General features: G+C 43.6%; 1 protein-coding gene across 1 annotated transcript in view; it reads right to left on the reverse strand.

The window, feature by feature from the left end:
* The window catches only part of ERGIC1 (endoplasmic reticulum-golgi intermediate compartment 1), a 124,519-nt gene that overhangs the window by 33,211 nt on the left and 69,644 nt on the right, over positions 1-21,664 (reverse strand). The window contains exons 5-6 of the mRNA XM_056847790.1: positions 9,089-9,183; positions 6,414-6,538 (exon numbers count right to left, since the gene is read on the reverse strand). Coding sequence (XP_056703768.1) covers positions 6,414-6,538; positions 9,089-9,183 — 220 coding nt within the window. The remainder of the gene's footprint in view (positions 1-6,413; positions 6,539-9,088; positions 9,184-21,664) is intronic.

Here is a 21,664-nt window from a genome sequence, read left to right on the forward strand (position 1 = left end):
CCTAATCCGCGAATGGTGTTCACCAATCCGATATTTTGTGTTCACCAATCCGATATTTTGCCAATGTTCCAAAATTGTCAGTTACATTTAATTGTATATATAAGATTTTTTTTATTCACAATTATTAAAGCTGTTGATCTTAAATTTATGCCCAGTCACAGGGTTGGTGATTTCTCGTACAGGGAGCATGTATTTACAGGACTGACATGTCCCGCATTTGTAATTCCCACATGGAAGGGTAGTGCTATTATCCATTCTTATATTTTTGTTGATCAAAACATCTCTAATAGACCAAGTGCGTCTGTATGCAATCCGTGGTCGTCGGGCACAGCCCGGTAACTGTTCTACTAGGTGCCAGTGTTTGAATAGAATGCGTAGGCCAAGGGCTGGGCGGTGCCCGCAGTCCTCACACGTGCGGGAGGTATCTAGCCCCTTTCGGAGCAGGCAACAAAGATTATGCTATCTACCAAGGTCAGAAGTCAGAGGCGTCGTCAAAGCAGGCAGGAGTCCTCGGCCGGAAAGATCAATCATGAGCGGTAGCAGGAACACAGAGAAACTGAACGGTTGCTTCCGCAAAGTGAAAGCATGCCTGCACTGCCTTTATCAGTCAGTGCACTTCCAAGCTAGGCTTCATCCTGAAACGACTCAGCACCAGTTCTCTGTCTGCTTAGCCTCTCTAAGCGAGCACTTCTCCTTTTACCCTGCAAAATCACACGCTGCCGAGTCCTGATATGCCTATCAGGTTCAGGTGAGCTTGGAGGGCTGCCATTCTCAGCTTCCGCTGCAGGGGTTGGGGGAAGAGTAGCGTCTGTCTGCCCTTGTTCCATCTCTCTGCCTAGCTGTGGTTCCTGCTGAGTTGTTTCAGGCTCCTGTGCTACTGACTGCAATAGAGGTACTGAAGGCCCAGAGGCAACCTGTTCCTCCACTTCAGCTTCAGAGTCCTCCCAGTCCTCAGCTCCCAAGGCAGGGCCCATGACAGCATCTGATGATTGGAGATACCGATGTGTATTGCAATACACAGGTAAGTTTTGGAGCTGAGGTTGTAGAATTATCAGTTCTTGTAGGCTATCAGGGCTGTGTGACCGTGGTCTTGGTATTTTCTTTCCTGACGTTTCGCCAGCAGCTGTGGAGCTGAAGATGCCTGCCACAGCTGCTGGCGAAATGTCAGGAAAGAAAATACCAAGACCACGGTCACAAAGCCCGGATAGCCTACAAGAACCGATGAACTCTGACTGTGAAAGCCTTCGACAATATTTTGTAGAATTATGTTGTAATAATTTTGATCTGTGTTTTGTCTGAGCTCGTTGTAAGGCAGATTGAATTATTTTATTAGGGTAGCTTCTCTGAGTCAGGTCTTTTTTCATTTGTTGTGCTGCCTTTTTAAAGTAGGACTCCTCTGTCGCGTTTCTTTTAAGCCTAAGCAGCTGACTATATGGGAGGTTGTTCTTTAAGTGTAATGGATGGAATGAGTTGTAGTGCAACAAAGTATTACGATCCATACTCTTCTTGTATGGTCGGACTGTATAGGAGTCCATCACGTTTTCTGTAAACAGTGACATCCAAAAATGGAATCTGCTGATGATGTACTTCTCCCACTAGTTTGATATTAGGATCTTGCTGATTGATCCGGTATTTAAATGCCTCAAAGCTTGCAATATCATGCATAGCCACAAAAATATCATCTACATATCTGTGGTACGTCAAGATTTTATCCCTGAAGGGATTATTTGATAAGATATAAGAATATTCAAATGCTACCATGTAGATATTCGCAATGGATGGCGCGCATGTGCTACCCATTGCTATGCCGCTAACCTGTAAATAGAACTCAACTTGGAACATAAAATAGTTCCTCTCCATTATTATATCTAACAAGCTATGGAGGAAGTGGGTAGATGGTTGCAGAGTGGGACAGGAATCTAATAATGTCCAAATTATTTCTCTTACCCTTTCTGTGGGGACGTTTGTATATAACGCATTAACGTCCAGTGTGCCTAACACACTAGTAACAGGGACTGAAGTTTGTTCTATCAATGATATGAAATGGCCAGTGTTCTTTACATAGGACTCAGTTTTAGTGGTATACTCATGTAGAAATGCATCTAGATCACTGGTTCCCAGTGATCTAAATTAAGGTCCGCGAAACAAAGTTATAAACCCATAATAAATTAATATTTTCAATTAAAAGTTCTCTATTATAAAAATATATTCAAATATTCTAAGTTTAATGTTTAACTAACAGTTATGATTAAAGTTTATTTTCAAATTCTCTGAATTTTTATTTTGAACCTTGGGGTCCCTGCACCGAACAAAAAAGTCCTAGTGGTCCCGGGTCAAAAAAAGGTTGGGAACCACTGCTCTAGATATTTCACAAGGGGATCAGGCGCCGAATCAATTCCCGCAACTATTGGTCTGCCGACCGGGGGCCAGGTCTGTTTATGTATCTTAGACAGAATATAAAATTTTGGCATTTTTGGGAATTTATTGTAAAGGTAATCCGCAACTTCTTTAGTAATGTAGTCAAGAGCTAGAGCTTCATTGACTAATGTGCGGATGACCAATTGTGTTTCTTCTGTAGGGTCATGGGACAATCATTTATAAAACTTGGTGTCCTTGAGTTGGTGAATTACTTCATTAACTTAATCTTTTTTTGATAAAATGACTATGGCTCCGCCCTTATCAGCTGGTTTTATAATTATCTCGGGTTGGTTAGCTAATTTTTGTAATGTTACCCAATCTTGTTGTTCAAAATTATTATTTTTAAACATTCTCCGTTTTTCCATGTTAACAATATCACGGGTTACCACCTCCTCAAATGCTGCAATAAGATGATTGTTTGAAGGAGGAATGTATTTGGATTTCGGTCTGAATTTATTCATGACCTCAAACGGTTCATTGTCTTCACCAAATTGTTCTTTTAATTTTAGGAGTCTGATAAATTTGAAAATATCAATCCTTGTTTGTAAGGATGAGTAATTGGGTGTGGGAACATAAAGTAATCAATATTGTAAGATACTCTTTTCTTGTTCACTAAGAACATATGGTGATAAATTCACCACTATGTTTTGCGTTGTCTCCGTCCCCTGCACTGGTAAAAATGGCGGGAGTTACCACGTCCTCTTCCCCGTCTCGGTCTCAAGTTGCATTCCCTATCAGAAATGAGACTAGATAAACTGGATGATTCACTATCATAATCTCTCTGTCTTCCCCTAGAAGATTTAGTATGTGCAGAGGTTTGTCTGGTCATATCATTGTACCAGGGGTATACCATGTCTTGGGTATAGTCCATGGTATCCCTTTCATATTTTTTAGTTTTGTAGGATCTGATATTGTCTCTATACAAGTGCAATTCAGATTCCATTTGTTTAATCTTATTATAAAAAACAGAGGAGGAAACTGATGGTTTAAGTTCCTCCTTTATTTTCTGTGTTTCGGCTTTTAATTTCTCCATCTCCTCATTAGATTGTCATCAGATCATATGCACATTTATTGAGAATAGCGACCCATTTGTCCTTGAAAATATTGTTTTCTTTAAATAGTGTAGGTTTTTTTTTTTTTTTGTAACTGTAGCCCCCTTGGAATCATTCTATTCTTTACATATTGTGCTAGGGAAGATGCATGCATTTCATATTTAATCATTTTTTTAAAAACAATTATTCAGTGCTTTAAAATCGCTTTAGTCTATTGTTCATTTTCCTATCATTAAACAGAAAAAGGAAGTTAGACTTACAAGTTCCTTTCTGTTCAGTGGGTAGAAAATCTAGCAGTCTCACCCAGGGAGTGGGTCACATGAAGTTCCAGGGGTGGGGTTATAAGGAAGGCACTTACATGGTGCCCCCAGCTAGTCAGGACCAGTGCAATGTTTCTCTATGTGGAGGATTGGGGAATTTTGTAGCCTGTGGTGTAAAATGAGGTGTGAATTAAGGTTCTCTCCTTGTGATGCCAGCAGCATGCCACATACTCTCACTTCCCCACCCTGTCGAGTCATAGGCCATATTACACGGCCAGATTATCCAGCGGCAGGCACACCCAGTCCACAAAGTGGACTCCCTCAAGGCCTGGTTTTTCACTGCTGCTGGGAGAGGAACTTGGCCTCTCTCATGATGAGGCGCGAAGACACTCATCTTCAGCTCCGAGTCGTTTCTGTCTGTCCAGCCAGCGTTCCTTGATGGCTGAGCAGCCCTTAGAACAGAAGGGAGGATTGTATGGGTACAGCCACACCCCTTTGCTCCACAGTGACTCACCAACTGGAGGTGCGATGATTTGGGAGGAGAGAAGAAAGCAAAACACAAACATGTGCTCATCAAGAAGCCACAAAGTACTCAAAAAAAGCTTTCATATTTCTTGTTTACCCACCCTCCAGGCTTCCACACACCGCAACAGGTCAGTGCAACATTACTTCCTTTTTCCATGAGGGTGCTTGCTCTTGCAAACTCCAAACTCTCTTTGCTCCATTCCCTTTCTAACATTTACATGATGAACAGGTTGGAGTAACTGATTACATAAGAACATAAGAAAGGCCACGCTGGAACAGACCAAGGTCCATCAAGGCCAGCAGTCTGTTCACACAATGGCCAACCAGGTGCCTTTAGGAAAACCATAAACAAGATGACTGCAGCAGCACTGCCCTGCCTGTGTTCCAAAGCACCTAATATAACAAGGCATGCTCCTTTGATCCTGGACAGAATAAGCACTGAGGGTCACCCATCTTTCAAGCTTTCTCCTCCCTCCCTCAAGCAGTCCTGGGAAAGTCTATTCCTGGGGTCAAACAACCCATGCGGAGTAACAGCCGTATGAGTTGGGAGGCTGCAGTAGGGAGGGGAAAGAGGGTGAAACTGTTCCTTCCTGCCTCTTGCAGGGTTCTTGCACCAGATCCAACCCAGTGCCTGGATAGGAGATTTCCTGGGAATTCTATGTAAGAGAAGAAGAGTTGGTTTTGGGCTAGTCACAGCTCTCTTAGAGCTCTCTCAGCCCCACCTACCTCACAGGGTGTCTGTTGTGGGGAGAGGAAGGGAATGTAATTGTAAGCCGGTTTAATTCTTCCTTAAGTGGTAGAGAAAGTCGGCATATAAAAACCAACTCTTATTATTATTATTTTCTCTACTTTAATGAGTCTCAAAGCAGCTTAGAATCACCTCCTCCCCACAACAGACACCTTGTGAGGTAGGTGGGACTGAGAGAGTTCTGAGAAAACTGACTAGCCCAAGGTCACCCAGCAGGCTTCATGTGGAGGAGTGGGGAAACAAACCCAATTCTCCAGATTAGAAATTAGGGAAACTGTTCCATGACATCTTTTATTCATTATAAGTCGTATAAACAACTCAAGCACTTGTTTTTGTTTCTATTTTAACTGCGTCCCACGTGTAGCGGTCCTTTAGGCATTCACACAACTATAAGAAGATATGCCAGAGTGCTTACCCAATCTGGCACCTCAGAGAACATGTTCCCCAACAAAACAAAACAACATTTGATGTGATTCTGAGACAATGTCCATGCTAGCACTCCTTTTCATATTTCCTCAAACCCCCTTCACACTCACACATACAACCAACCCACCAGCATGTGGTGCTAATTCCATGTGGTGTATGTGAGAATGCCACAGCCAATCAGGCAGGGCCAATTTTATGGGTGCTTCCCACTTGACCGCTGTGTAGATAGGAGGCAGAGTGCCAGTTAGGTGGGGCAAGGTCCATATGACTGACCCCACCCATGTGGTTGTGGTATTCACACCAGCATCACCAACCACATTGGGTAGAATCATGGGGAAATGGCTCCGTATCATTCGTTGTGAGCAAAAAATTGTTTCAGTTTGTCTCTTTTGTGTCACTTTTTACCTAGAGATAGTCATGCCAGCTTATTACTTCACCCAGGCAGAACAGAGTACCTTTACAGCAGTAGAATTACTAGTTGGTAGCTGCTCCAGTTTTCCACTTCAAATTCAGGTTGGTGTGCCTATTCACATTTAAAAATTTACTTGTGGACAGCTGTTCCAACTCGCTACCTGAAATAACAAGCTGGTGTTTGCAAACGTAATAACTCTTGCCATGATTACATCAACGCTGCATGGAACACTGCAGGAAAAAGTTAATAGCTCTTTAATGAAATATTGATTTCTTGGAATGAAACCATCGTGGCACAGCTGTTGCTGGATATCCTAGGAAAAAATAGCCAACACACACACACATGTTTAGACAGTAAAGTGCTAGACTCAACACTACATCTTGTTCTGTTCTCCTTAAACTGGATTTCCCCCTCGTTTTCTTCTTCTGCGCTTACTGAGGGCCCAGTTATTTCATTCTTCCTCCTCCCACAGCAGGAGCAAGAAGGGTTCTTCTGAAGTGATACCTGTTAGCGCAGACTCACAGTAGTTTCATGTCAATGCTTGCCATGATGTGGACATCACTCCAACTTGCCTTATTGATGCTGAAGTGGCCCTCGAACCGGCATCCATCCCCATTATTCAGAGGAATTTTCATCGAGTTGTCAATGTGACCAACTTCATGTCTTCCCATTTCATCTTGAATATCCAGTCCAATCACTTAATGTTTAGGAGTCAAGGATATAAGGAGGAAAAAAACAATGTGTTAGAAATAACCCAGTTATGAGGAAGTGTGCACCATTCTTACTTGAGATTTGCTTGCCATGGAATAAATTCTCTTAGATGCTCAGAAAGAACAACCACCAGCAAGTTTTTCTCGTTTTCGCAGCATTTGTCTACTTATATGGTCTCCATCAGGAGATCTGATAACACCTTACACTGGTGAAGTCTCATTGACTTTAAATATTCTAGTGAATTTTATTGTTAACTATTTATGGAATTGTCACTACAATATGGGTATCAACCCCCATCTCTCAAACCTCATACCAAGGTAACAGAGAAGGTCAGGAAACTCTCCCAAAATAGCAAAATGTGGCCTTCTGAACATTTTTTGTTACCTAGTGAAAGCAACAAGAATATAGGCGCACTCTGTTGTCAGGAAAAATCCTAAGGGGGAAAGGTACCCCCTTCTATAGAGGACAAAAGTCTGGTTCCAGAGTGAGAAGAAGAAGAGTTGGTTTTTATATGCCAACTTTCTCTACCACTTGAAGAATCAAACTGGCTTACAATCGTCTTCCCCTCCCTACAACAGGCACCTCGTGAGGTATGTGGGACTCAGAGAGCTCTAAGAGAACTGTGACTAGCCCAAGGCCCTCTAGCTGCCTTCATGCGTAGGAGTAGGGAATCAAACCCAGTTCTCCAGATTAGAGTCCACCTCTCCTAATCACTACACCATGCTGGCTCTCAATTGAACCAGTTGGTAGGCCACAGAGTGGGAGATATATCACTTCCATCATATGTACCAAAATGACGTGGCAGAACCCCTGAACATGACAGAATGGGCTGTAGCACTTGAAACTGCAGGTGGTGTGCGAGTCCCCCATGCACAGGGCTTGATATGCCTCAGAATGTGGGCTAGTCCTGTCTCTTTCTGGGCACTTGGGTGAGCTGGATTACTCCTACCAAACTCACTTGAATACTTACTTTTACCTTCACAGGTCCAACAGAGGACAGGAACCAGCATGATGCATCTCACCCAGCCACAGAATCTTGATCTTAGCTGATAGGTGGCCATGCCTTCAGCAGGAGGAAAAGACCCTCCCAGGTAAACACTACTGGGTGGCTGCAGACTTCCATCGTGCTTGTTCCTCCTTTCTCCCCCCCCCCTTTTCTGCCACCTCTGGCTCTACTTTAAGCATCAGCAAACCTGCCCTGCTGATGTTGATGCTGCACCACTTCCAGTCTGGCTGTGTTTACATACAGCCAGACCAACAGAGCCAAAGGGTCAACACCTGAACTCCACAGGACTGTGCCTAGTTGACATGAGGGATGCCATTTCACTGCATATTAAAAACAACCCTAGCATGTCAAAGACAAGAGATTCTAGTCCTATCTGTTCCCCGCTATGCAAATATTCTCCTTTCAGAGGAGGGACAATCAGAAATGTGATTCCCACACCTGTAGTCTGAAATATATTCTACCACCTGAGAACTCACTTAATCCCCACTTCATTCTGCTGCATGTGTGGACTGAGCCATAGAAATCACCCTTCACATTTGCTCTGACTCTTTCCGTTGTGTCAGAAGGTTTGTGTTTGTAGAGCTACTGCAGCAGCCGTCCTATTGCCCCTTCACTGCTCTTGGCTAGGCAAGAAAGGGGGCAGCAAAATGAGTCCACCAATATTCTCAAGTTGGTGAATGACCTGCTTGGTACCCGACAACAGCAGAAAGGCAAGTGACAACGAGCCCATACCCAGTTCACATACAGCAGGGGTCCCCAGTATGGTGCCCACCCGCCAACACATTTTCTGGTGTCCGCCAAGTGTTTTTAGGAAATGGCTGGGGCCAGTAGGGATTTTGCCCAGCAAGGCCTCTTATTGACTATTGGAGATTTGATTGGCTCTGCAGACTTTTTAAATGTTACTGTGTTACTGAAGGTAAGCTGTGGCAGTCATTTGGTGGCTGGCTCTGTCTCCTGCGGCAGCCATTTTGTGGCAGCCACTTTGTTGCTGCACCCACCAAGCGGTGTCCGAATTCCAAATGTGCCCACAGGCTCAAAAAGGCTGGGGACCCCTGACATACAGGGCATGTGCATATGAAAGCCTCCTATCAGTTAGCTGCTGCTGCCCACAGAAGCTCAGGTATAAAAATAGAGGTTCGTCTTCCCATTCACCACCTAAGAAAAGATCACAGGGCTATAGAACCAGGCAGTCTCCCAATTACTCAAACTAGACACGTTAGTAGATGCTGATATGGAGGCTGAACAAGTCCTCATGAAATGAACTCCACCTGTTCAGCGTCTCAAGGACTATGCCACTTCTGTGGTTACTACAGCACCTAACACATCACTTGTCTAAACAGCTGCACGGTAGAAACAGAGCATTTGTTCTTTTATGAATGAGCCCTCGAATAACCTGAACATTGTCATTTTTACTTAGGCTGGAATGAGAATTACTCATAGCCGACTGAATGTGAAATAGGAAGCCAGCTCACAAACGCGACGGTTACTCAACCGCCATTACAAATCCAGGCCCCAAGACAAAGTACTCACATTCACAGTGCAGATTTGGCAAGCTGATGTTCAAAGTCACTTCTATTTTGCCACCACTGTCTTTGTCCGGGTCATCCACATAGAGCTCGTTAACGCTGCAGGGGGAGAGGAAGATGGCAGGTTTCATTTGCAAAGGAATCTACAATACTGCTACTTATGCGAAGCAGGACAGGAAAAGAAAGGGGGGACTCAGCTGCTCACACAAGCTTCTAAAATCGCGTCATGCTTAAAAAACCCCGACGCTAACAGACTCTCCAAAAGAGGCACGTCACGCAGATATAGTGGTGACTTAAAGTTCTCTTGCTGTCTGTGGGGCTCAAATACATGACAGCACTGTAGCACAAATACCTTGTTGTGTAGCTCCTTTATTTGTCCAAGTAAAGTTAGGTGTTTTAGAAATCAAGTAACAGAAGAAAAAAATCATATCAGTAAAAAAAAAAAGAGTGCCCAGTACAATGAAGTAAGATTAGTCATAGAATAGTTGGAAGGAACCACCAGGGTCATCTAGTCCAACCCCCTGCACAATGCAGGAAATTCACAGCTACCTCCCCCCCATACCCCCAGTGACCCCTACTCCATGCACAGAAGATGGCCAAGATGCCCTCCCTCTCATCATCTGCCTAAGGACACAAAATCAGCATTGCTGACAGATGGCCATCTGTGTGTGTGTGTTAAGTGCCATCAAGTCGCTTCCGACTCATGGCGACCCTATGAATGAAAGTCCTCCAAAATGTACTATCTTTGACAGCCTTGCTCAGATCTTGCAAACTGAAGGCTGTGGCTTCCTTTATTGAGTCATTTATGGCCATCTAGCCTCTGCTTAAAAACTTCCAGGGAAGGAGCGCTTACCACCTCCTGAGGAAGCCTGTTCCACTGAGGACTCGCTCTGTTAGAAAATTCTTCCTAATGTCTAGATGGAAACTCTTTTGATTTAATTTCAACCCGTTGGTTCTGGTCCGACCTTCTGGGGCAACAGAAACAAGTTGGCACCATCCTCTGTATGACAGCCCTTCAAGTACTTGAAGATGGTTATCATATCCCCTCTCAGTCTTCTCCTCTCCAGGCTAAACATACCCAGCTCCTTCAACCTTTCCTCATAGTACTTGGTCTCCAGACTCCTCAACACCTTTTTGCCCTCCTCTAGTCTTATGACATCAGTGCCAGTCTAAAGCTTGGATTCAACTAAACACTTCTGCCTGTGGAGCATGACTGCTGCAGCATTTTGGGAGGCAATTTGGGAAGGAGGGGGAGGTGAGAAAGTCATGCTCCACAGGTGGAAACCCTGCTGCCTGCTGAAATGTTTGGCCGGATCTAAGCCTTCCATATTTTCACACACGAATCAAAGAGTCAACATGACCCTTTTCCCCTAGGTCACGTTAACACCAGGCTAGAGGCCAAAAGAGAAAGATGGTGCCTCTTCTGACATCTGCTGCCTGAAGCATCTCTTTCACAATGCTTCATGGTTAAGGCCAGCCAGGCATGACTTTCTCTACACCTGTTTCAGCATCGGTTTTCAAGATTTCCAGTCAGCTGCTTTTACAGATGGAAGAGGACGGCTTTATAGGACACCCAAGCTTAAAGGAGGAAGACTCGTGATCCTTTCCTAAAATGCAAGTCGCTGGCACTGAAGAGGTTAATGACACACAGGCGTCTCCTCTCTCGCATACAAAACTAACCTCCAGGCTTGTGAAGCCACAGGATTTGCAACCCCTGTGAGTAAAGATCCAAGTGACAGAGCTCAATTCCCATCATACTCTTCCTGGCCACGCCTCCTCTCCAGCACTTTCTTCCCCATTTCACTTCTGCTGATTGCTGCCCCTCCCTTTATTCTCTCCTTATGACAATTATAACTTTTCCACTTTTCCTCTCTGCCCCTTCCACCTTTATTCCTGGGGAAAGCTTTATAACAGGGGTTCCCAAATTTTTAAATAATTCAAGCCTTCAGAGTTGGTTTTATACCCCACTTTTCTCTACCATAAGGAGTCTCAAAGTGGTTTGCAATCGCAACCCCTTCCTCTCCCCACAACAGGCACCTTTTGAGGTAGGTGGGGCTGAGAGAGTTCGGAGAGAACTGCGACTGCCCCAAGGTCACCCAGCAGGCTGCATGTGGAGGAGTGGGGAATCGAACTCGGTTCTCCAGATTAGAGTCTGCTGCTCTTAGTAACACAAAGCAATATGGATCCTGTCATAAAATGGATTGGTGCCTGACGGAGATAAAGCCCTGGAAAACAAAAACTTCACCTAAAAATATAATTAATAGCACAAGGATTACAATACTGACTGGGGCTGTTGTGTGGGGACACTCTGCCTCCTGACCCAATCATCACTCACCGAAAGAAACCAGGAAGGACCAGAAACGCTCTCTGGCAATTTTCCATACCTTTCAAGGTCTACTTCACACTTCAGGAAATACTGCCTGAGATCATGTATGACAAATCCATTATGAGTGAGGGCACAATTATTATTATTTTTTGGCTGCTGTGCCATTTCCCTGAGATAAATCACTCCCCCCCCCCAGCTTCTACTACCCCCCACTAAGGAAAAAAGTCCAGAAAACGTACTTGCTTAGGAAGGTTTTCATAAGGGAAATGAGAAAAAGGTTAATAAGCCTTTCCAACCTAGCATCATGGCCTCGACACAAGCTGGCCCCTCCCTTGGCTGCTTTAAGTTTCTTGAAACAGATATCCAAGTCTATCTAGCTATATACTAAAAGATGCTCAGAACATACCACCCTCTGTAGCAAGGACTGTAGGTAGCTGCACTGGCGTGCAAAAAACAGAGTTCAGAGTAAGGCTGCCAACTGTCTGGAGAGAGAGAAAATATCCAGCCTCTTAATAGAGGATTATTTACCAGGGAATGTTATTTACCTCCATGCCATGAAAAAGCTTCAACAGCCCATTTCTACACTTTAAACCTCTACTAAAGAGAGAGGATTTTTTTTTCTTCAGACCTGTCAATAATTCTAGTTCAGAGGAAAGACCAAATTTTGGATGGAGAACCACAGAGGGCTATAAGTTTTGTCAGGAAGATCACGGCCGGCAGGTCGGCAAGTTCAGCTGCCACTCCTTTCAAAAGCACCTTGCCAATCCTGCGCTCCGCTTCCGTTTCCCAGGCTGACCTTCCTCCTCCATCTCTTCTACAATTGGTCTGACGGGTTGTTGGTAATCTTTACTCACCATACCTCTCGAGTGATTAACAAACATGACACAGAGAGGAGGGGCATGCCTACTCATAGGATGACCTGGTTTGAAATGCCCTCACTGCAACCGTTCCTTCCTGACAAGACGGCACCAAAGCCTTCTATGCGGCTTGATCACTGGCTGATTATGTAGTCCTGAGGATTAAGTAAGACGGTTCTCCCAACTCGCAGGAGTGGCCTCAGCCTCAGAGGAGAGGCATTAATCCTCATTAGCAATGCACCTCTCTGCAGTGCTTCCTGCTGGGTGCCAGTTTGCCAGACACCCGGTTTCATAACAGTGCCTAACTACCTCCTTCCCATCTCTTCCTCGATCTGCATGATCTGAGCCACACCCATCCTGCCAGTTGTTTAAAAAAAACACACAAAAACAAAACAAAGATGTCAAAACCTCGCTCCCCAGAGGTTGAGCCTTTTTACTCTACAAACGGCAGCAGGTGGCCAAGTCAACCTCAGGAATGAAGCCTACATCGGTTCTTGTCATTGTTGGGCTACCTGCCAGATTTTCATAGTGTGAAGGCCGGCAATTAATAAACAAAGTTTTGTATTTGTATATGAAGTGTCACAATATCAATATAAAATTGGCTCTTTACACACATGAAGCTTCCTTATACTGAATTAGACCACTGGTCCATCACAGTTAGTACTGCCTACTCAGACTATCAGTGGCTTTTTATGGTCTTTTACATCACCCACTACTAGCTCCTTTTAACTGGAGATGCCAAGGATTGAAGCTGGGACCTCCTGCATGCCAAGTAGATTCTCTACACTGAGCCACAGCCCCTTACAACAACCCCCATAAACACAGGCTACAAGCTATCAAGAATATTATTCCAGATACTGGAATAATAATGTGAACATGCTGAATTAAAACTCATTAATAAACTAAGCACCTTCTCTCATCCTGGTTTAAACCAAGACTCGGGATTCCTCACTCACTATCTACATATCTAATTCCCACATGTGCCCACTATCTACAGATACCTAAACCCATAGATAGGGGGCACACTCACCCCAAACAGATGTTTCTGCAGACTTGGGGGACTCCCTAGGTAGGTCTTCAGAAAGAACTTGGGGTAGTGGGGCAGAAAGTGATAGCTGGGGTAGGGTGGCAGAAAGAGATTGGAAAGAAAAATACTACTGTCATTTGGTTTAGTATATAGGCACTAGGTGAAAATTAATGCTCCCCAATGAATTTCTCTCCTGAAAAGTGCTCCATGACTCAAATGTTTGGGAAACTCTGCTCGTGAGTATTAAATTCTAACAACGGGGAAAGACACACTTCCCCACACTGTCAAGACAACACAGGGGCAGTTACCCATCTAAGTGTCCCAACCAGCTGCTCATGGCACCACGGGTAACAGAGGTACTTGGATGTTTATTAATTTATTTTATTTACTTCATTTATATCCTGGCTTTCTCCCCAGTAGAGACCTAAAGCAGCTTACATCGTTCTCTTCTCCTCTCTTTTATCCTCACAACCACCCTGTGAGGTAGGTCAGGCCCATGGTTACCCAGAAAGCTTCCCATGGTAGATGTTGAACCTGGGACTCCCAGATCCTAGTCTGACATTCTAACTACTACACTATGCTGGGTTTGGTTGCTCCCACTCAGCAGTGGCAAAGAAGGGGGCGGCTGGCACAGCTTCTGCTTGATGTGATGTCCCAGACCCATACCACTGTTTTCTGGGTATGACCATCTGAGGCAAGCTCCAAGACGCTGATGCATGTCCGGGGCTCAGCTTGCTCCCAGCCAGTATAGGCGCTAGACATAGCCTGTACCCATCATCACCACTAGACTTGCACTGCAATCAGCTGTGTCTAAGGTGAGGCACTGGCGGTGCTATTAGGCCTTGACTTGCTCTTGAATCGCAGTGGGATTGGAGGTGGTAACCAGCATGGCCGATGGCCATCACCACCTCCTGGACTTCAGCTGCAAAAACTTGAGCTGAGCCTCTGCCTTCTGCTTCCACACAAGGAGGTAAGAGCAGGCATTCCTGCTTGGGGCAAGAAAACACTGCTCTGAGAAAAACACCACAACAATTGAGAATGCGAGGCTCCTACTGTTAAGACGGTGACCCCCATCATGTGACATTTTCAACAAACCATAAAAATGTCATTTCAAAGCTATCAAGACAGACCAAACTCACAGCACTGTACTGATGGTCCATCTGTCTGTCCTGTGGGAGCTCGGCGGGGGCAGGGGCGGGGAAGAAGAAGAGTTGGTTTTTATATGCCGACTTTTCCCACCGCTTAAGGAAGAATCAACTCGGCTTACAATCTCCTTCCCTTCCCCTCCCCACAACAGACACCCTGTGAGGTAGGTGAGGCTGAGAGCGCTCTAAGAGAGCTGTGACTAGCCCAAGGTCACCCAGCTGACTTCATGTGTAGGAGTGGGGAAACCAACTTGGTTCACCAGATTAGCCTCCGCCACTCATGTGGAGGAGTGGGGAATCAAACCCGGTTCTCCAGATCAGAGTCCACCACTCCAAACCACCGCTCTTAACCACTACACCACGCAGTCTCTGGGGGAGAGACTGCAGACGCAAGAGGGAAGCAAACTGCTCTCTTTTCCAGAACCAGCAGTCCCTACTTTAAATAAAGGAGATAAGCCTTTCCCATGTGGCACAAGAGTCTAGGAGAAGTTGGTTCTAAATACTTGAGATTCCAAGGCAGACACGTCAGCTTCTTCCCCTTGCTCACCCACTCAATTTGCACTGTCCAAGAAGCCTTCAAGGGTAGTCTGGTTAGACCTATGGATTACGTAAGCAGTCACTGCAGAGAGGGGTTTAGGTAAGAGTCCAGCACCCATACGTTTGCCCCAATAAGGAGAAGCTGGACCCTGAAGAGAGGTCTGTGTTATAAATGGCATAACAGTCAATCTAGAATTTATTTCTACATGGTTTCCCTCATCAGTCACATTAAAACATTTCTACACAGCTAAATGTCGCTTCCTTCAATATCCAAAGAGAAAAGAAGTCAGACGAATGTCTTGTAGCTCTAATGCATCAAACCCATTTACAACACTCCCTTGTTTTTTTACTTTCTAATCCTTTCTGGAAACATCTCATAACTCCTGTCTTCCCACTTTTTATTGTTTTGAGGGAATCAGTAAAACAGTGAAGCATCCCCCCACCCCAGTCAAAATGAGACTGGGGGGGGATGCTTCCAAAGGTGCATAATCTCAAAAACAAATGTTACATCGTTAAAAGTTGTGCTTTTAAAATACACACACACACACACGGAAGATTTCAGAATGTTCGCCAAGACTCATTAAATTGACCTGATTGAAACCAAAGATGAATAAAATACAAGTAAAACAGAGGATACAATTATGCTACTCTGTTATTTTAATATTTATGCTGTGCCCAGCATCTTGGTCATTTCCTCGTTTAAAAGGGCATTGTTCTCCTTTACTCACTGCCCAGATAAACAATGTCCAAAACGGATTGGTCTGCAGAGGAAGGAACTAAGGCACTCTGTCCAGTACAAAAGAACATGGAGGTTAGATATGTCAACATTAATTTGAGTCAGCCGTAATAATTGACACCAGGGAACACAGCCTTCCGCTTCCTGTTAACCCACACACGTACGTACATGAGGATGAATGGTATAACATAACCACTTCATAACCCTGCAACACCTTTCATTAAAGTATCTCAAAGTGTTGAGCAAGCACTAATTAAGCTGAGGAAGGAGACAGCCAAATATGGTAATTCTCGTTCTGAAGCTTGGCATAGTAAGGAACAAAAAGTGTCATCTGTTTCCCAGGAAAAGTTAAGAAAGCAATCCATGAGACTAATGCAGTAACTTGGACAAATCATTAGATCACTCTCTTCTTCCTAGAAAAAAAACTAACATGATCCCTCAGGCAGTGGTTTACAAACTGCCATTTCTCTGAAACCATGTGAGTTTCCTAATGAGAGAATCAGTAACGGCAGGCACGCTTCCCTGAAGGGCACAATTCCCACCACTACTGACCTTACCCTAGCATATGCAGCAGCAGAGTAGCCTTCTGGGATATATTTTTCAGTTTACGCAAGTGATAGCAAAGGGACCATGACTGCCAGTGCCCTATGAGAACAATGCCTGCACCCCTGAACATGACCCAAATCCCTCTACATTGCACAGGACTTTCAGTGGCAGACATACAAAGGTTCTTGGACAGCCAAAGTCAACAAAGTCAACATAGGACATTTGAAAACCACAGTTATACATACGTTTCCAAATGTGAATCCAGACTGGCTGTAATGGCTCTCCAAAGTCTCATACAGAACAACACTCTTGAGCTGAAGATGTTGGGGATTGAATCTATATGCAAAGCATATGTTCTTCTACTGGGCGACAGCCCCTCCCCCAATTAAAAATATCCTTCTTCTTGGTCACTGCCTCACCCTTCCTTCATCACTATAAGGGCTTTTTCTTACAATGCTTGAATTTGCGCTATTGGAGCTGGGCACACATTCATTGGGATACCTTATGAAGTTTTCATAATGTCTTTTAGCAAAAGTTGAATCTGACTACTTCCTGATCTTGGAGATCTTGTACCCCATGCTCTTGTTCCACATACCCTGGGATGTGCATGTGTATGCATGTGTGTGCACACTGCTGCAAGGTGACTACACGTGTAGTACAAATTCTGGACTCCTTAAAGAAAACATGCACCCAAGCCCACTACTCTGGAAAGAAATGCATATAAGAAATGCAAAGGCTAGTAATAAAGACAGGGGAGGGCAAAAGTTAAATTAAGGAAAATGTGATAAGAGTTTATCTGGATGCAATACATCTTTCAGTTGCATAAAATTAGCAAAGCTGCACTATCAGTTAATCCCACACAACAATGAAATTGCTGCTAAGAAACCCATATCTCCACGTTTCTTACACTTTAATCCAACACCAACTACAAGTACCATTTATTACAAAGCGCAAAGTAAATGATAGATGTTTAGCAAAAATACAAGGACTATGTGTCCTTTTCATCCTGTCTTCCCATTTACGTTGCAAACTGAATCCTGTACTGAATGACTTATTTCCAGTTACTCGTTTGTATGCCGCCTTGCGTCCAATCAAGCTACTTTGTACTGCACAATTGCTGTTAGTTTCTGATTTTAATTTTTTTTTAAAAAATCACTGCAATACCTGTAAATGCAAGGTAGCAAACCATTGCCCCGCAGCATGAAGGGATCTTAGCACAGAAAACAGCTGGGGCTCTCTTTGGTCATTTGCCATATCTAACAGCAGCTCCGCAAACTCAGCCACATCCTCACTGTAAAACTATCAATTAGTCGCAGCATCAGTCAGGCAAATTATTTAATTCCTCCTTAACTGCGGAATATACAGAAACATCATTTCAGCATTAACTAGGTCAGAGGTGCAAGACTATTATCACACCAGTGAGATTATTACAATAACAACCGTCTTCAGTTTGGCTACGGATCTGGGTTAAGTACAAAAGAGGTTATTTGATTTATGATGTATCAACCAGATGAGGTACAGAAAGCCGTTAAAATGACAGCGAGCGTCTTCTGACACCGATCCTGCCCAGGAAATACCAGAGGCATTTAACACTAAGAGCTTTATTTCCCTAACCACTTGACTCACTCACTTAGTGGGACAGGGTACCTGTTTGTGACTGACAACTTCACCGAAATCCAAATATGCAACACTGACCTCACTTCCTTTATCCATCCCACAGCCGCGGAGTCAGAGCTCTTTCCATTCCCTTTATTTGCTTTTAAAACAATATAAGTAGGAAATAAGACTTCCGAGCAACAAACAATTTATTTCAGAACTTACTCATTAACAAGGTTTTGAAAACCTATTAGCAAAATTTTAATTTTCTCTCATTTGCATTTCTGTCTTACGAGTCCCTTCAGTCCTTTACCAAGAGCTGACACAGTTGATAACATGGATTCCATTCTCAAAGCTGTATCAATCCCATTGAAATCCAGCACCATTGCACCAGAGCCACTGGACTCTAATGTGTCTGAGGAAAAAGGAGGAAACACCTCCTAATTCTCTGGCATGGAGTAGGGGGTCACTGGGGGTGTGGGGGGAGGTAGTAGTGAATTTCCTGTATTGTGCAGGTGGCTGGACTAGGTGACCCTGGTGGTCTCTTCCAACTCTATGATTCTATGTAACTGTTAATTAAGTTCCAGGCCCTTAAGGTCAAAATTCCAGTAGGCTAAAGATAACAAAAAACGGATACTAGAGGGTTGAAAAATACTCCAAGGATATATTCGGACAGAACAAGCTAAAAATCATATAATTTTAATAATATAAAATCTATATAATGAATGCTGCAAGACAGTTTTAATTATTAAAGCAATAAGAGAATGGGATAGACCAGGCCCATGTTTGCAGAGGTTCCGGACTGAGGCAGGGAGGAAAGAGACATGCCATCTCACTATGTTTAGTAGAGTTATCTGCCCTGTCACACGCTCATTGCAGTGGACACAGAGATACATGGCACTGCCAAGAGGAAATGTGATGTAGAGGTCAGAGTATTGGGACTATCACCAAAGACACTGAGGTCCAAATCCCCACTAAGCCACGAGGCTCACTGTATGACCTTGGTTAGCTTGCTCTTTTTCAGCCTAAATTATCTTTCATACTGTGAAAAAAAACCAGTCTGAGGAGGGACTGCATTGGCCACCCTGAGCTCCTTGGAAGAAGTGCAGGGTAAAAATCTAATAAATAATAAGATCAAGCAATTCTGCCACAAGTTAAAGATTTTTCTGTCATCTCCTATTAACTTTTCAAAACTTTCCTGTTTGCCCTGAAGCATATAAACAGATAAAACGTAAGATGGAAACCAAGCTCGCTGCAGCATCACATTATTTGAGCTGCCGCTTGAAAAACCATCTGTAATCTCCACAAATTCCACTACTCCAGCATTTCATATGACCCTCTGCCCTTCCTTCCATTTGCAAAAATGAGTGTTTGTGCTACCATTAAATTATAATACACAGTATTTTATGCCTGTAAGCAAGCCGTATCCATAAGAGTATCTCAAGTCTAAATTATATTGAAACACTAAAAAAAGCAGCACTCTATGAAGTAAAGCCACATGGAAAGCCAGTGTGGTGTAGTGGTTAGAACGTCAGACTAGGACCTGGGAAGCTCCAGGCTCGGATCCCCGCTCTGCCATGGAGGCTTGCTGGCTAAGCTTGGGCTAGCCTCCCATTCACAGATGAACCTACCTCACACGGTGGTTGTGAGGATAAAACAGAAGATAAGAGAATTATGTAAGCCAGTTTGGGTCCCCATTTGGGAGAAAGGTGTGGTACAAACAAACTACATTAAGAAATTTATATTTGGCTGATAGAATGTCCATAGAAATCCACTGCTTGGAGTCATGAAAACAAAATGCCACCTGTTAAGTTTTCAGTATGACTAGCATTTAGAAATCAGAACCCTCTGGCTTAAAACTTCAAGTCTCCTCATCTCTGCATACACGAGCACGGCAGTTTCTACATAAACACATTTAACAATTACACAGGACTGCTTTAGGGAAATTTCTTGAATTGCACAAGAAGACAAAGATCAATGTAGTCACAATACGTAGCTAGCCTAAGCAAAGCAGGTAGTATTTCCTCAGTGCAAGAGCACATACCAATTATTCATCAAAACCAGCAGCAATCCTAAACTATCAAGTAGAGAGATTTGCTTGAGGAGATTTGACAATTGCAGAAGAGAATGAGAATGCCTGCAAGGGGAAATCACAATGTCAATTTACATATGTAACTTAATGTTCTCCATATCAAATAACTTCACTAATAACTAAGCCTTGCAACACTTATATGAATTTGGTTTTATGTACTGTTTTACAGCAACAAAAATGGGAAAGGGACAATTGACCACATCAAGCTGGTAAAAAAGTAAAGGTGATTCCTGACCCACGGGGTGACGTCACATCCCGATGTTTCCAAGGCAGACTTTGTTTACGGGGAGGTTTGCCAGTGCCTTTCCCAGTCATCTTCCCTTTACCCCCAGCAAGCTGGGTACTCAGTTTACCGACCTCGGAAGGATGGAAGGCTGAGTCAACCTCGAGCCAGCTACCTGAAACCAACTTCCGTTGGGATAGAACTCAGATCGTGAACAGAGCTTGGACTGCAGTACTGCAGCTTAACACTCTGCGCCACGGGGCTCTTATCAAGCTGGTAGGAATAAGTATTCTCCCTATATTCAAGTATTTTTAAATTTCCAATTCTGACAACCTTACCACAACATACTGTCTGTTTCCACTATTAACATAAATTTAAAATATGTGTTGATGAAGAGTTCTGTTTTCTACAGCCATGTATCTTTTCATCTTTCCACTTGTATTTTGCCTAGAACATCCAGTAAAGTGACAAAACATGATACAGCAAGAGAATCATATCATAACAGCTTCAATAGATCCAGTGGAAGAGTCTATAGCAGGAGTTGATGGAACACATCCTTCGCCACTGCCCCATTCCCCAAGCAGCCTGCCATTTGTCCTGAAACTCCTCCAAGAAGGAGGGTCTCCTCCAAGAGCCTTACAAGGAAATAGTGACACAGGTCAGGGTGCTGTGGCAATGAAGGGCAATCAGACAACCCTGCCTCCCTCTTCTGCTGACACAAGCCATGAGCGAAAGATGAAGAAAGAGGCAATGAATGCTGTACACAACATGGAAACTTTATGATATAAGTATGTAAAGGAGTTTCTCGTGGACAGGTCTGTGTCCATCTACAGTCTGATCAAGAATCATTTGCCACGCTTCAAGTAACCACACCCTCAAAAAACACCCAAGACAAAACAGCAGTTAGATGATTTCAAAAGCAACTAAGGTCTCTCCAGTCAAATCTTCTTAAGTTTTCTGGGTGTCAAGGCAATTTGGAAGAGTTTTTTCCCCATGAAACCAATGTGTCTCAACAAGGTGCATGCTGGCTGCCCAGCTGTATAACAGTTACTGCACTATTTTGGGCTAAGAAACAACCAAGATATTATCCACTTTTGATACACAAGTATCTGATGGAGCCACCATTGCACATGAGCTACCAGAAGGCTAAATTTCTACTTCTGGAGACTGCAGTATTTTGGTCTTCTTTGCCAGATTTAGAAGCAACTGCAGAACTGCAAAAGAATCAATGTGGATTATTTATTTATTTATTTACATGCTTAGAAAATGTATGTGCTGCCTCTCTAAAGACCTGCTTGAAGCAGTTTACAAAGTAAAAACTAATACAATAAAATAATAAAACACAATATAAATTATCAATATTAAAAAGTCATAAAACTACATTAAGCAGCCTAAAATTAAGGTTTGGGACATCTACAAGGCAGGCAGTCTAAAGAAAGCCATTTGAGAAGAGAGAGGGAAAGAAGCAAGGGAAAAGGTACCATGCCAGTCAAAA

This window comes from Euleptes europaea, chromosome 1, assembly GCF_029931775.1.
Source record: "Euleptes europaea isolate rEulEur1 chromosome 1, rEulEur1.hap1, whole genome shotgun sequence".
Classification (NCBI taxonomy): Eukaryota; Metazoa; Chordata; class Lepidosauria; order Squamata; family Sphaerodactylidae; genus Euleptes; species Euleptes europaea.